The 12,176-nt window shown below is 46.3% G+C and overlaps 1 protein-coding gene across 1 annotated transcript; it reads left to right on the top strand.

Moving 5' to 3' along the window:
* Positions 1–5,258: 5,258 nt before the first annotated feature.
* SOX1 (SRY-box transcription factor 1) lies at positions 5,259–6,446 on the top strand. Its single transcript, XM_084841797.1, has one exon. It carries the CDS (start codon positions 5,259–5,261, stop codon positions 6,444–6,446), a length of 1,188 nt encoding a protein of 395 aa, XP_084697923.1.
* Positions 6,447–12,176: the final 5,730 nt, after the last annotated feature.

Genomic DNA, 12,176 nt, shown 5'->3' with positions numbered 1-12,176 from the left:
GAATTATTATTATCATTATTTCATTATTAAATCTTTTCTAAACTAATTGCACTAAGACAACAGCCTTACGCTGAAGAATCAGAAGGAGACAGTGATGTCACTTACAGATGGTTTTCTATATTGAGGTATTATTATTATTACATTTATTGAGCCAAATCCTAAGCAATCAGTCTATCAGTTACCAAAGTGCAAACATTTACAAAATCATTTTTTCAATCTTTAATTAACTGTTAATTTAACGTAAACCACTTTAAACTCTATCCCCCCCCAAAAAAAAAAACAAAAAAAAGGTTGTGGATGTAGGGCAATGGCATCTCTCGCTGATCACATTTATCTGAAAAAATCAAAGCCTTGAGCCTCTTCCATATCCCATTTGAGTCAGTGACAGTGGCAAGTAGCTAAACTTTTAATTTAGTTACCACCTTGAGATCTCAGTATAAGTTTCCAGTGCCCTCTGCACTAGCATCAGATTTTGCTTCCAGGACTAAGGAGAGATGGATCTTCAGTGAGGGGACCAGTCTCCAGTCCCACCCCTTCCCATTGATTCTGCTAACAGTGAAGCATCTTGAATGAATCGCTAGATCAGCCTTCTTGAACCTGGAGGCCTCCAGACATATTGGACCACACACCCATCATCCCTCCAGCATCTGGAGGCCGCTGGGTTGGAGAAGGCTGATTTGATCTGCTTCTCTTTGTAATGTTATGGGCCCTACCGTATCTATTTGGGGGGAGCCCTTCCTCTCCTATGAACTTCCAAATGTTTTAAGATAAGATGCTCTCCTCCTGCTCGCACCTAGCAAAGCCTTCTCCGTAGTGGTGTTGCAGCTGTATTAGAGAATCCCCAAAGGAGGTCTGCCTGATACTCCACTGCATCGCTTTTGGTGTCAACTGCCAGAGGTTTTAATTCAGCTCTTAATTTTAACTGCTATAGCCCCGCTTTGCAGTTTCTGAGCCAGTTCTCTTGATTACACCCCTGACTTTTGAATATATACTGCTAACTGTGGAACAGGGAGTGGGGTTCAATGTTATTTCCTCTTTCTGTATATTTCATTGTTCTGTCTGGGTCTTTTAAAAATATTTTAATTGTTTTTATTGTGAAAATCCTTGTTGCAACACATGCACAACACACTGTGAAGTCTTCCAGAAAGGACTGAACAGGAAAGAAGCCTTCTGGGTTTAATAAAAGGGGGTGGTATGCTTGCATATTTCTTCCTCATTCACTACAGATTATTACTGTGACCAGAGCACCCTTTTCTGTTAATAAAAGTTCCAAAATCCCATGGCAGCACCTAGAAAAATGTTGTTCCACCTACAGAGAGGGTTCTCTGTAGACTCTCATAATCCCTGACAATTGGCCATGTTGGCTGGGTCTTATGGGAGTTGTAGTCCAAAACATCTGGAGGGCACCAGGTTGCCTACCCTTGAAGTAGACTGTTGCCCAAGGAAGTTGGTGCCTCAATAAACCAGCCAGGCTTTAAGGTGCACTTCTATCTATTTAGTGTTCAGTCATGTGAAGTGAAGGTGATATGATGGACAGGCAGATATGATAAAAGAAAACCTTTCCACTGTAAAAGTTCTATAGAAAGAAATGGGTGAGGAGGGGAACCTCATAGGTTGGACAAACAACCCTTGGGATTAAGCAATGTTAATGTTTCATGAAAAGGATTCAAGAGGGTGGGTTGCTCCGTTACTTTTGGCTGGTGATATGTTTATTATGTGCCAAGAAGAAGACCCAGCACTACAATTTGTTACTTTCATTAGAAATCATATTTTTACTGGTATACAAAATAGCAGTGATGGATTTAAATGCAATCCTAAACTCGCTTGTAAATAATAGTGTATCACTGAATTTCTGTTAGCATGCTGCAGCAAAGTGTCCTTAAATACTAACAACTGTATCTTAGCATTCTGACTTAGCACCTAAATTATGATGAACAGTTGGCAGGTATATATATAGATGGGGGTAGAGGAAAAGAAAGAAAAAGCTGGGAAAAATGGGTCAAAAGGCAATGGAATGCAAAGGTAAGTCTGACAGTATTCAGTTAAAATATCCTTTAAACATTTTAGTTATCAATTAAAGTATTATTCATGACACAGTGTTATTTATACGGGGGTGTTAGAAATTCTTAGAAACCATGTGGTAAAGAAATAACATATTTGAAAACATTTTCAGGTAGGAGAGGGGGGACTGATTTCCCTAGTTGTTCCATATATATATTTACCATCTTGTTGGGGAATCCTAAAGACTATTCATTCTACTACAGCTTCCCCAACCTGGTGCCCCCCAGATGTGTTGGACTACAACTCCCAGCATCCTCCAGTCACCCATATTGTCATCCACCATATCTAGAAGGCATCAGGTTGGAGAAAGCTGCTTTAGAGTAATATAAATTAAATGGTTCCAAAAGAACAAACTGATTTGGCAGAAATCTAAACTAATCTTTTAAGTCCTGTACCCTATTTTAGCCTAGGTAGGAAATGCATTTTCAGATCTCATTCCTTGAATGTAAGACCCACTGATATATCCAATGGAATTTACCTCCAAGCTCAGGAGAAACACAGTCTCACACTGGGGTTGGATCCAGAGTTAGTCATACCGAGAGTAAGCCTACTGAAATCAATGGGACTTGAGTTAGTCATGACTAAATTGCATCCCACTGATCTCAATAGATCCACTCTAAGTGTGACTAAATCTGGATCTAGCCCACCATGTATAAATTATGGGCCTGGTGTTTGGGATTGGCCTTCTGGGAACTGGTGAAATTTTATACAGGTCTCATTAATTACTGTGTGTACAGGGACTTTAATCCTAAACACACATTACAAGATTCTGTTACAGTCTATAGGGTATACTTCTGTTTCAGATATTGAGTTAGGTTAGGATATGAACTTCCATTTTTTAAGTCACCCCTCCTTGAAGACCTAGAGACCCAGAAGATATAGCGACATTAGTCATTTACCACCCTAAACATCCCCGTCCTAAACATAATTACACAGAAGTAACTCTCATTACTGTCAGTTGGGCATAAATCACAGAACCTATGCTTGCTTAACCTGCTATCTTAGGCACACTTACTTGGAAGAAAGGCCAATTAGCTGTGCTTACTTTCAAGTCAACATGTATAGAATCCAGCTGTAAGTTTTGTAGTTTAATCTGCATAGTTTCAAACTGGTTTAAACTACAGCCTACTGAATTTCGGCCAATATCAGATTTTAAACAATCACCCAAACCTAAACATTTTACTTGGAAACCATTTCCAGAGAGGTATTACTCTGTTGCAGGGAAAACTCAAAAGAATATTGTGGTGCCTTTTAAAAATGACACCTTTATTATCCTTGCTTGGCTTTTCCTGTATCTAGTTCACAAAGGTTTGTGCCATAATAAATTTGGTAGAAGATACCATAAAACTGTTGATATCACTTCCAGTAAGTCCCATAGATTTCGACGGATCTTTCTTCCAAGTGTTTTAGGTTTGGTTCTGGTGTGCCTGTGAGTGTGTGTGTCACGTACATATAGGTAAACCTGAAGACTTATTAAAATGTTGCCTTTCCCAGCATCCTTCCCCAAAACACGCCTGCGACAGCACCCACTCGGGGGTTATGTTCCTTGGCAGGAGGCACAAAAGGCACAGAAAAGTTCCCTTCAGGAAGAGATGGAAGAAACAGAAAAAGAAGTTTTCCAAGATTTGCCTAAAACTCCAGCTGTTTGGAAACGGGATTATTTTCGTAGGTTCCCAAAGTGACTGCTGTGCTGATACGTCACTTCTGCCAGCTATCCCTTCTCCCCTTATGAATTATTTACAGCTACGCACACCGAAAAGATCGAGAAGCGTGTGTGTCCCCGCGCGAGAGAGCGTTTTAAATTTAAAACGAACTTCTCTTTGTAATTTGGAAGGGGGTAGAATGCAGCCTGAACTGGTTCGAATAAGAAAGCGATTCTTTGTGGCAGATGCCCTCGGAAATGTGTTGTCGCTGAGGCATTTGAGTACGACTAAGGCTGCGTTAGATCCAGTTTTTTGTTTCTGCCGCTGCGGCTGTTGTTGTTTTTAATGGTGGTTGTGACCCCGTCCGTGGCCCCTCCCGAAGGCGCCCCCCCTCCGCCCCCGCCCTTCCCGGCCAGCTCCATAATAGTTTGTACTTCTCACCTCCGGACGTCACTCCTCAGTGCTCCATGCAAATAATCCCCCGCCAGCGCGCTCCTATTGGCCAAGGCAAACTCATTTAATCCCCGTTCGGTGCGCGGTGTATGGCTGCTGGGCTCTTCTCCCGTTGTATCTCCCGGCTGCTCCTCCTTTCCTGATTCCTCACGGGCGAGAGGAGGGAAACCACAGAGAGCAAATTGCTGTGCAAGTTCTGCTGCCTTGGCTGGAGCCTCTTTTCTTTCCCCCCTCCCATCGCCCCCCCGCCCCGCTCTCGTCCTTACTATTTTCTTTCTCGCTCCTTCAACCCCTCCCTCCAGGGTGGGGTGTTGGGTTTTTTTGCTTGTCATTTAATTACTTCTCTCTCTCCCCCCCCCCATCTTTTTAACGCGGGGCGGAGGTGGAAGAGAGGGAGGGGGATTTCCTGTCTCTTTTCCTCTGTTCACTTGGGACCAGCGGATGCGAGTCACACACGCTCACTCCCTCAACTCCCTCCCTCCCTCTCCCTCTCTCTCCCCCTGTGGAAGTTAGCAGAGGGGGGGGGCACATTAGATCACTTCAGCAGCAGCGAAGAAGGAGGGGAGTCCTGCCTGCGTGTGGGTGAAGCGCGCGCGTGCTAAGCGGAGAACGAACGAAGGAGAGCGGGCGTCGAGAGCCGGACAAGCCGTTTCTTCCCGTCTCCTCGCCAAAGTGGAACAGCAAGGCTCCCCCCTCCCCGCTTCCTCCTTCTCCTCCTTCTTCTTCCTTCCCCAACCCTCCGCTGTGCACCTGTTTCAGTCGCTTTGAATCCAGCTCACCTCGACCCAAAGCGCTCCGCTGAGGGAGAAAGTTTTGCCGCCTGAGGAGATTCCCGCGCGCGGGCTTTCGCTCTTTCCTCGCACTCAAGCGGGGGAGAACCACCCGCATTTCAGGGCTCCCCCGTTCCTCACCTTTGATCGGCGTGGTGAACTCTCTTCTCGTTTCCTCTTCGTCAGCGCATCCTGTTTCCCGCCGGGACTCGTTCTCGTCGCCGCCGCCGGCGTCTTTTCGCCCCTCTCCCCGTCTCTCCATCGCACGCACCGCTCCTTTGCTCTATGTTTTGACATTGTGGAGCCTGGTGGCCCCTGGAAAGCTGCGCGAATGTATAGCATGATGATGGAGACGGACATGCACTCCCCCGGCGGAGCCCAGGTCGCCACCAACCTGTCGGGCCAAACTGCAGCGGGAGGAGGCGGCGGTGGCGGCGGCGGCGGCGGCGGCGGCGGGGGCCCCAAGGCCAACCAAGACCGGGTCAAGAGGCCCATGAACGCCTTCATGGTGTGGTCGCGGGGCCAGAGGCGGAAGATGGCCCAGGAGAACCCCAAGATGCACAACTCGGAGATCTCCAAGCGCCTGGGCGCCGAGTGGAAAGTCATGTCCGAGGCCGAGAAGCGCCCCTTCATCGACGAGGCCAAGCGGCTGCGGGCGCTGCACATGAAGGAGCACCCGGATTATAAATACCGGCCCAGGAGGAAGACCAAGACGTTGCTCAAGAAGGACAAGTACTCGCTGGCCGGCGGGCTGCTGGGCGCCGGCGGCCCCGGGGGCGGCCCTCCGGTGGCCATGGGCGTCGGAGTGAGCCCCGGCGGCGTGGGCCAGCGCTTGGAGAGCCCCGGCGGCGGCGGCCCGGGCGGCGGCGGGAGCGGCGGCGGGGGAAGCGCCGGCGCCGGCGGAGGCTACCCGCACATGAACGGCTGGGCCAACGGCGCCTACCCGGGCTCGGTGGCGGCGGCGGCGGCGGCGGCGGCGATGATGCAGGAGGCGCAGCTCGCCTACAGCCAGCACCCGGGCGGCGGGGCGCACCCGCACGCCCACGCGCACCACCCGCACCCGCACAACCCGCAGCCCATGCACCGCTATGACATGGGCGCTCTCCAGTACAGCCCCATTTCCAACTCGCAGGGCTACATGAGCGCGTCGCCGTCGGCCTACGGCGGCATCTCCTATGGCGCGCAGCCCCACCAGAACTCGGCGGCCGCGGCCGCGGCGGCTGCGGCGGCGGCGGCGGCCGCGTCGTCGGGGGCGCTGGGCGCGCTGGGCTCGCTGGTCAAATCCGAGCCCAGCGTGAGTCCGCCCGTCACCTCGGCTCACTCGCGGGCCCCTTGCCCCGGGGACCTGCGCGAGATGATCAGTATGTACTTGCCCGGCAGCGAAGGAGGGGACCCGGCGGCGGCGGCGGCTGCCGCAGCCGCGGCGGCCGCTGCCCAGAGCCGCCTGCACTCCTTGCCCCAGCACTATCAGGGCGCCAGCACGGGGGTCAACGGCACGGTGCCCTTGACGCACATCTGAGACGGACTGACCGACGGACGGACGGACGCGGCGGCCAAAGGGGAGCGCTCTCCTTGAAGCCCCTGCCACTGCTCCCCGCCTTGCCAGCCCATTCCCACCCCCACCCCACCCCGCAACGTCCCTTTTGTACAGAACAGAACAACAAGGAGAGAGAAAGAGAGAGAAATGTTTTGATGACGTTGTAATAATTATTATTATAATAACAAATATTCATAATGCTGAGGATAATAGTGAAGAGAGAAGGTAACAGATTGCTCTAATGCTACTCCACCCCCCCTTCCCAACTCACCCCTAAGAACTAGTTTCTGAAACTAGTGGGGGAGTATTATTTTTCCTTCTGTTGTTGTTGCGTTTTAGACGAACCCGTCTGTGTTTTAACTAAGGGTGAGGGGTTGTACAGTATTTATCATTCACCCAGGAACCACATCGCGTTTTTATTTGCTAAAGAAGGGGGGAAGGACAAAAGAGAGAGAACGAGGGAGAAATGAAAATGATTAATTATTCAAAGATCTAGATGATGCCAACTTTTCTGCCACACAGAAGCATTAACTGGTCACCCTTTGGGCCGCTTCTTGTGAGGACTTTACTGCCTAATTAAAACAAAGATGATGAGGCAACCGTTCTGGTTTATCACACAATACCAAGGATGTAAATCCAAAACCACATTAAAAGTTTTTTTGGGGTTTTTTGGTATTTCTTATGATGCGGGGTTCTTTTTTGTTTTGTTTATTTATAAAACTTTTTTGCAACCAGCAACAATTTTCTGGATTTTGTAAATGTTTATTATGTCTGCATATTTTTTCTTTTGTTAACTTTTTTTGTATTTTTCTTGTAAATTCATTGTGGAATAATTCTAATTAATTTTAGGCGTTACAAGGGAATTCAGAAATGTGTATATAGTTTACTAAAAAAGTATTTCCACTGAAAAGGAAAGCAAATAAAAATCTAAAGATAAGTTTGATTCTGAGTTAAATCAGTTTCAAAGTAAAACTGGAACCAGTAAATCCAAAATGTACTAATTCATGGCATGCCTTAAAACTAGAGATTGGAAATTGATTATATGTATAAATATAACATGGAACATAATAAGATCAAAAACAAGAAAAATCCTGACTTGGACTTAGACTTCTCACAGTTTCTATGGGGGGAGGGGGAACCAAACGGAAGAAAGATTTTTTTAAATATATATATATGGTGTAGTTTCGGGATATTATTTTAATATCTGTTGAGTATTAAGGAAGGCAAACTATTAAAATACTTTCCATAGCATTTATTGTTTATTTTGTTTATTTATGTAACTGGCCTACTTAAACCTGGGTGGGATTTCTGGTTTACTAAGTTTTCTGGGTTAGATCCAGATTTGGTCATACTTAGAGTAAACCCATTGAAATCAATGGGACTGAAGTTAGTCATTATTTTAATGGGTTTACTCTAAGTATAACTAAATCTGGATCCAACCCTCTATCTTCAGTTATCACCAGAGTTTTAAATAGGTTTGGACAATACCCTCTCCCTTCCTTTCCCTAAGGAGAGATATAACTCGGCTGGACTCACAGCGTTTAGGGCAGACACAGTTATGATGATGAATACTGATTTCAGCCCAATGGAAAATAGTTTCTGAACAAAGCAGATTTTTTAAAAATAGGGTATCTCTTGCCCTACCACATTGCTCTTTCTTTTCTTTTCTTTTTTGTTTTGAATACCAAGCAAAAAACGTTTGAAGTCTGAACCCTGTTACACTCAAATAATGCATTTGTTTGTACAGTTACCCTAACATTGTTTAATGCTTCGAAATTTGATTTAAAGTGACTTTTTCCCTTGCCTGATTTTGAAGTTAGAAATCTATATTAAACTTGATATGATAGTAAAGACAAAGTTTAGGCTGCATTTTACATTTATTGTTTCAGCTTTTTTATTTAATAAAAACACATTTAATAAACAAATGGCTATTCAAAGGGTGGGAGGACCCAATGAAGTCCAGAGGAAAAAAATGGTTAGAGCAAAATATTAATTTTCCCCTGTATTGTTTAATTTATATCAGCTGGCTGCAGAGAGTTCCTGAAACAACTTAATGCAGAGTAACCACAGTTGGGTCTCTTTGAAGTCCTCTGGAGGGTGCCAACTTACTCCAGAGTAAATCCATTGGAAGATGGAAGGTACTACTCCTTCCCTCTTCCAAACACATTACCTAGAAGTAAGCCCCTTAGGTTTCAGTAGATATTATTTGGAAGTAGTGTGGTTAAGGGCTGTAAGAGAACAGGCTGATGCAGACACTGTGAAATTGCTTAAACTATGTTGCTTAACTGGCCCACAGTAACTTCCCCATATCGATTTGAAGAACTCATTCTTGAAAGTGGTTGTAAACCTGAGTGTGTGATTTATTTATTTTTTAAAAAAATGTTTATTGGTTTCTAAAAAGGAAATAAACATTATTTCCCTTCTTCTCACTTCTTCTTTTAACACGACCTTGATCTTTCGTTAGGGCTCCTTTCCCTGATTCCCAGTTCCACAGGCGAATGACATCTTGCGACATTCTGTGGGTGAGTGTGTAGCTTGCTCAGTTCAGGATCCTAAATGCAATCCTGTCAAAAGAAGGCTGTTGTGCACCCACAAACACCCCAGTCATTTTTGCATGTGGCTGGAGATGGGGCAATGCACAGTGCACACACACATCAGTAAAACTATGCTCATTACTTGAATACCAGTATGTGCCCTCTTATATATATAAACTGTGAATAATCCTTGATCCTCTTTGGTTACAACTCATTTAATTGGCAGTTGTCAGACAAAGATCTGATTCCAGGAAGAAATATAATAAACCACTAAGTATTTGTGAAAGTGATTTGCATTTCTCTTTGCAAACAAATCATACCAGGAACTTTTCTGGAAGGAAAGAAAAAAAAGATGGAGATAGTTCCAAACCAACTCCATATTCTGGTTTCCTTCTAAGTCTTGTTTGCGGAAATAATGCCAACTATGGCACTATTAATTGCATGCTGGTTAACATCCCCATTCATGTACCTCAAAATCTATTATCATTATCGTTACCGTTATTATCATTATTCATAATCCAGACAAAGTTAAGCATGTTTAAGATCTATTGATTTCAATGGGAAATAATTGAGCATGTGCTTCACTCCCCCACTCAAATCAATGGGATCTAAAGTGCTTAGTTTGGGCTGGATTGCACCCCCTATATCACTTGCTCTCCCAGAATGAGAAAGATTATTTCACCATTTCTTTCTTATTGGTTTTGTTCTGTTGCTGTTTTTTAATGGACTTTTGTTTTGTTTTCCTTTCTCTTCTATCTTTCCCTGGAGAAGCAGGTAAAATAACCATCATAAAATCTTTAACAACCAAACAAATAAAATCTGTTACATATAGGGATGAACTAAAAATAAAGAAATTATTAGAGGTCTTGGCAAGTTATATCTCTGAGTGATTTAATATGCAGAATAAAATCAAATTTTAAACGATTTCTGGTTTAAATACTTTTCATTCTGAGATGCAGAATTGTTGACCCTATAATTTGATTAAAAGAGTTATTAAAATTACCTGTTTGGAAGATTTCCTTTATACTCTTCCTTATGCAACACTATCTTAGGCAATTGGGGAGGGGGGCTGACATAGAATGGGGAGCCGTGGCTTTGAGTTGGGGACTGGAGCTGGGAATGCAGACCACGACCCCCAGGCTTGCTCCTGTTTTTTTCTCTTGAGTCTGGGAGAAGGTCAAAGCACCAACCCAAGGGTAAAGCGCAGAACTTAAGTCACAAAGCAAACTCAGCGTTTACCCCGTTGATTCGTCTCTCGCTCCGCTGTTTTGCAGGGCTGGGGGGCGGGGTGGGGGCTCGGCGACAACCAGTTTTCTCGGACTGAAGAGAACTGGCAACACCTCTCCAAGGACAAGTATCAAGTCTGCTTTCAAGCACCCACCCCCTCCAACAGCCCTCCCTTTCCGGGTGGGGAGGAGGACAGGGGCCGCTGCCTACCCTGAGCACTCCCTGGCCCGCCGAGATCTTATCTTCGCAATGTGGGAGGTGGAAACACTCTGAGCTCTGCCTAGAGAGCCGCGAGCAGCCAGCAGCAGCCCCATGGCCTTGCGGGCCGCCACGCTCGCACAATGGAGCCCCAAGGGACGTCGCTGCAGTCAGGGGAGTGCTTGGGGGCGGGCGACAGATTTGCCCTTTCCCAGCCCCTCCCTTCAGACCTCCGAGGAGAAGAAAGGGGAGCTGGATTCTGGGCGCAATGCAAGTTGGTTATGCATCCCCACGACCCGCACCAAAGACGCGTATCTTGCCCTGCAGGGCCAAGGCGGCCCACTGCTTGGAAGGTGGTGCTCCTTAAAGAGGAGCTCCGGGTCCGGTAGCGCTATCGGGAGTTCATGTTTTATGGCATCAGGATTTCCTGGCCTGGTGCGGTTGAGTAAGATACATTGGTTTGCACGAAACAGAAACTATTTTATTCTGTTACGTCCTTCCTTCTAGATTATCTGGATTGTATCCAGTGTTAGGTAACTCAAATCCCATTCATTTCAATGGGTCTACTCTAAGTAGCACTAACATTGAAACCAATCCACTTTCTCCCCGTTCAGTATCTAATGGTTCTTTCTCTGCCGCTAACAATTGTTTCCCATCTTTGCACCCTCTCCGCCTTCTACCCTTTTCTCCAGTTCCTTAGTTTCTGGGAGTTTTTTGCTCCGTTAAAAAGCAAACCACCACCCCGAAAACCTCCTTCGTCTCCACCTTCTGTCCCAGAAACTCCTGGTTGGGAAGGAGGTATCTCTCGGGATATCTCGGTGCATCTCGGATCTCTCTGTTTTTAGCCAAGGCCAGTCAGATGCCACCGGGGAAATAAGGCAGATTGCCAGGGCTGCTTGTCGTAACCAGTGCGAAGAGGTTCTTTTGTCGATATTAAGGGATTTGGTAGCACTTTCTAGGCCACTTTAGGAACTTCACTTTCCTTTCTGAACCTTTTTCCTTTTGCCCCGGAACTGTCCCCGTTATCCATCCATATCTTCTCGGGATCTCCTTTAATTTTAATTTAGGGTTTCCTCGGTACTCAAGGACGTCACCACTAAAACCACCACCACCACCACCACCTCGCTTCAATTTATCCTGCTCAGTTTAAGAGACCCCAGGCTCGCCTCGATAATATTGCGAACTCTCCATTCAGCAACAGTTCGTCGCGGCTGAATCCCATGGAAACGAATGGGACTGAAACGCGTCACACAGCTCGATCCAGCTCTGTTGCTTTCAATGAACCTTGCAATGAACTTTGGATAACTTGTGTCCACCATCTGTTCGTTTAGGCTGCGCTTGCATTTTAGATGCCACTTTACGTCCGCTTAAGCGCTTTGCCTTTCCATTCATTTTCTCCTCAGTCTTCCGAGAGTCCTCTGGCTTCTCTTTAGTTTCCTCTTTTATGGCTTCCTCTCATTTCTTTCGCACACACACGTGTTTTCATTCACCACTCACTCTTCAGTCCAGGCCCTGCTCCATTACACGGAGCTCCTTTTTCGGAACGCCCGTCCCCCTCCACTGTGCTTAACCACTCTTTCCGTTTCACTGGGGGTCCTTCGGACCTACAGGAAGACAACCAGCCTCCCCTCCCCAAACCGATTTCCCATTCTCCTCCTGGCTCGGTTTCCCCATTAGTGGAGAAAGCGGCCTGCGTTTGAACTTCCAGGGACGGGACAGGGCCGCCGGGGCTGCTGGCGAGGAGCTCCTTCCT

This window comes from Heloderma suspectum, chromosome 3 (assembly GCF_057233095.1).
Source record: "Heloderma suspectum isolate Gila_16-S chromosome 3, 16-S_ref, whole genome shotgun sequence".
Lineage (NCBI taxonomy): Eukaryota > Metazoa > Chordata > Lepidosauria > Squamata > Helodermatidae > Heloderma > Heloderma suspectum.
Note: the sequence above shows the minus strand (reverse complement) of the source record. Positions and strands in the feature narration are given on the sequence as shown.

Coding starts and splice junctions, on each gene's coding strand:
- SOX1 (XM_084841797.1), top strand. CDS start 5,259: ATGTATAGCATGATGATGGAGACGGACATGCACTCCCCCGGCGGAGCC.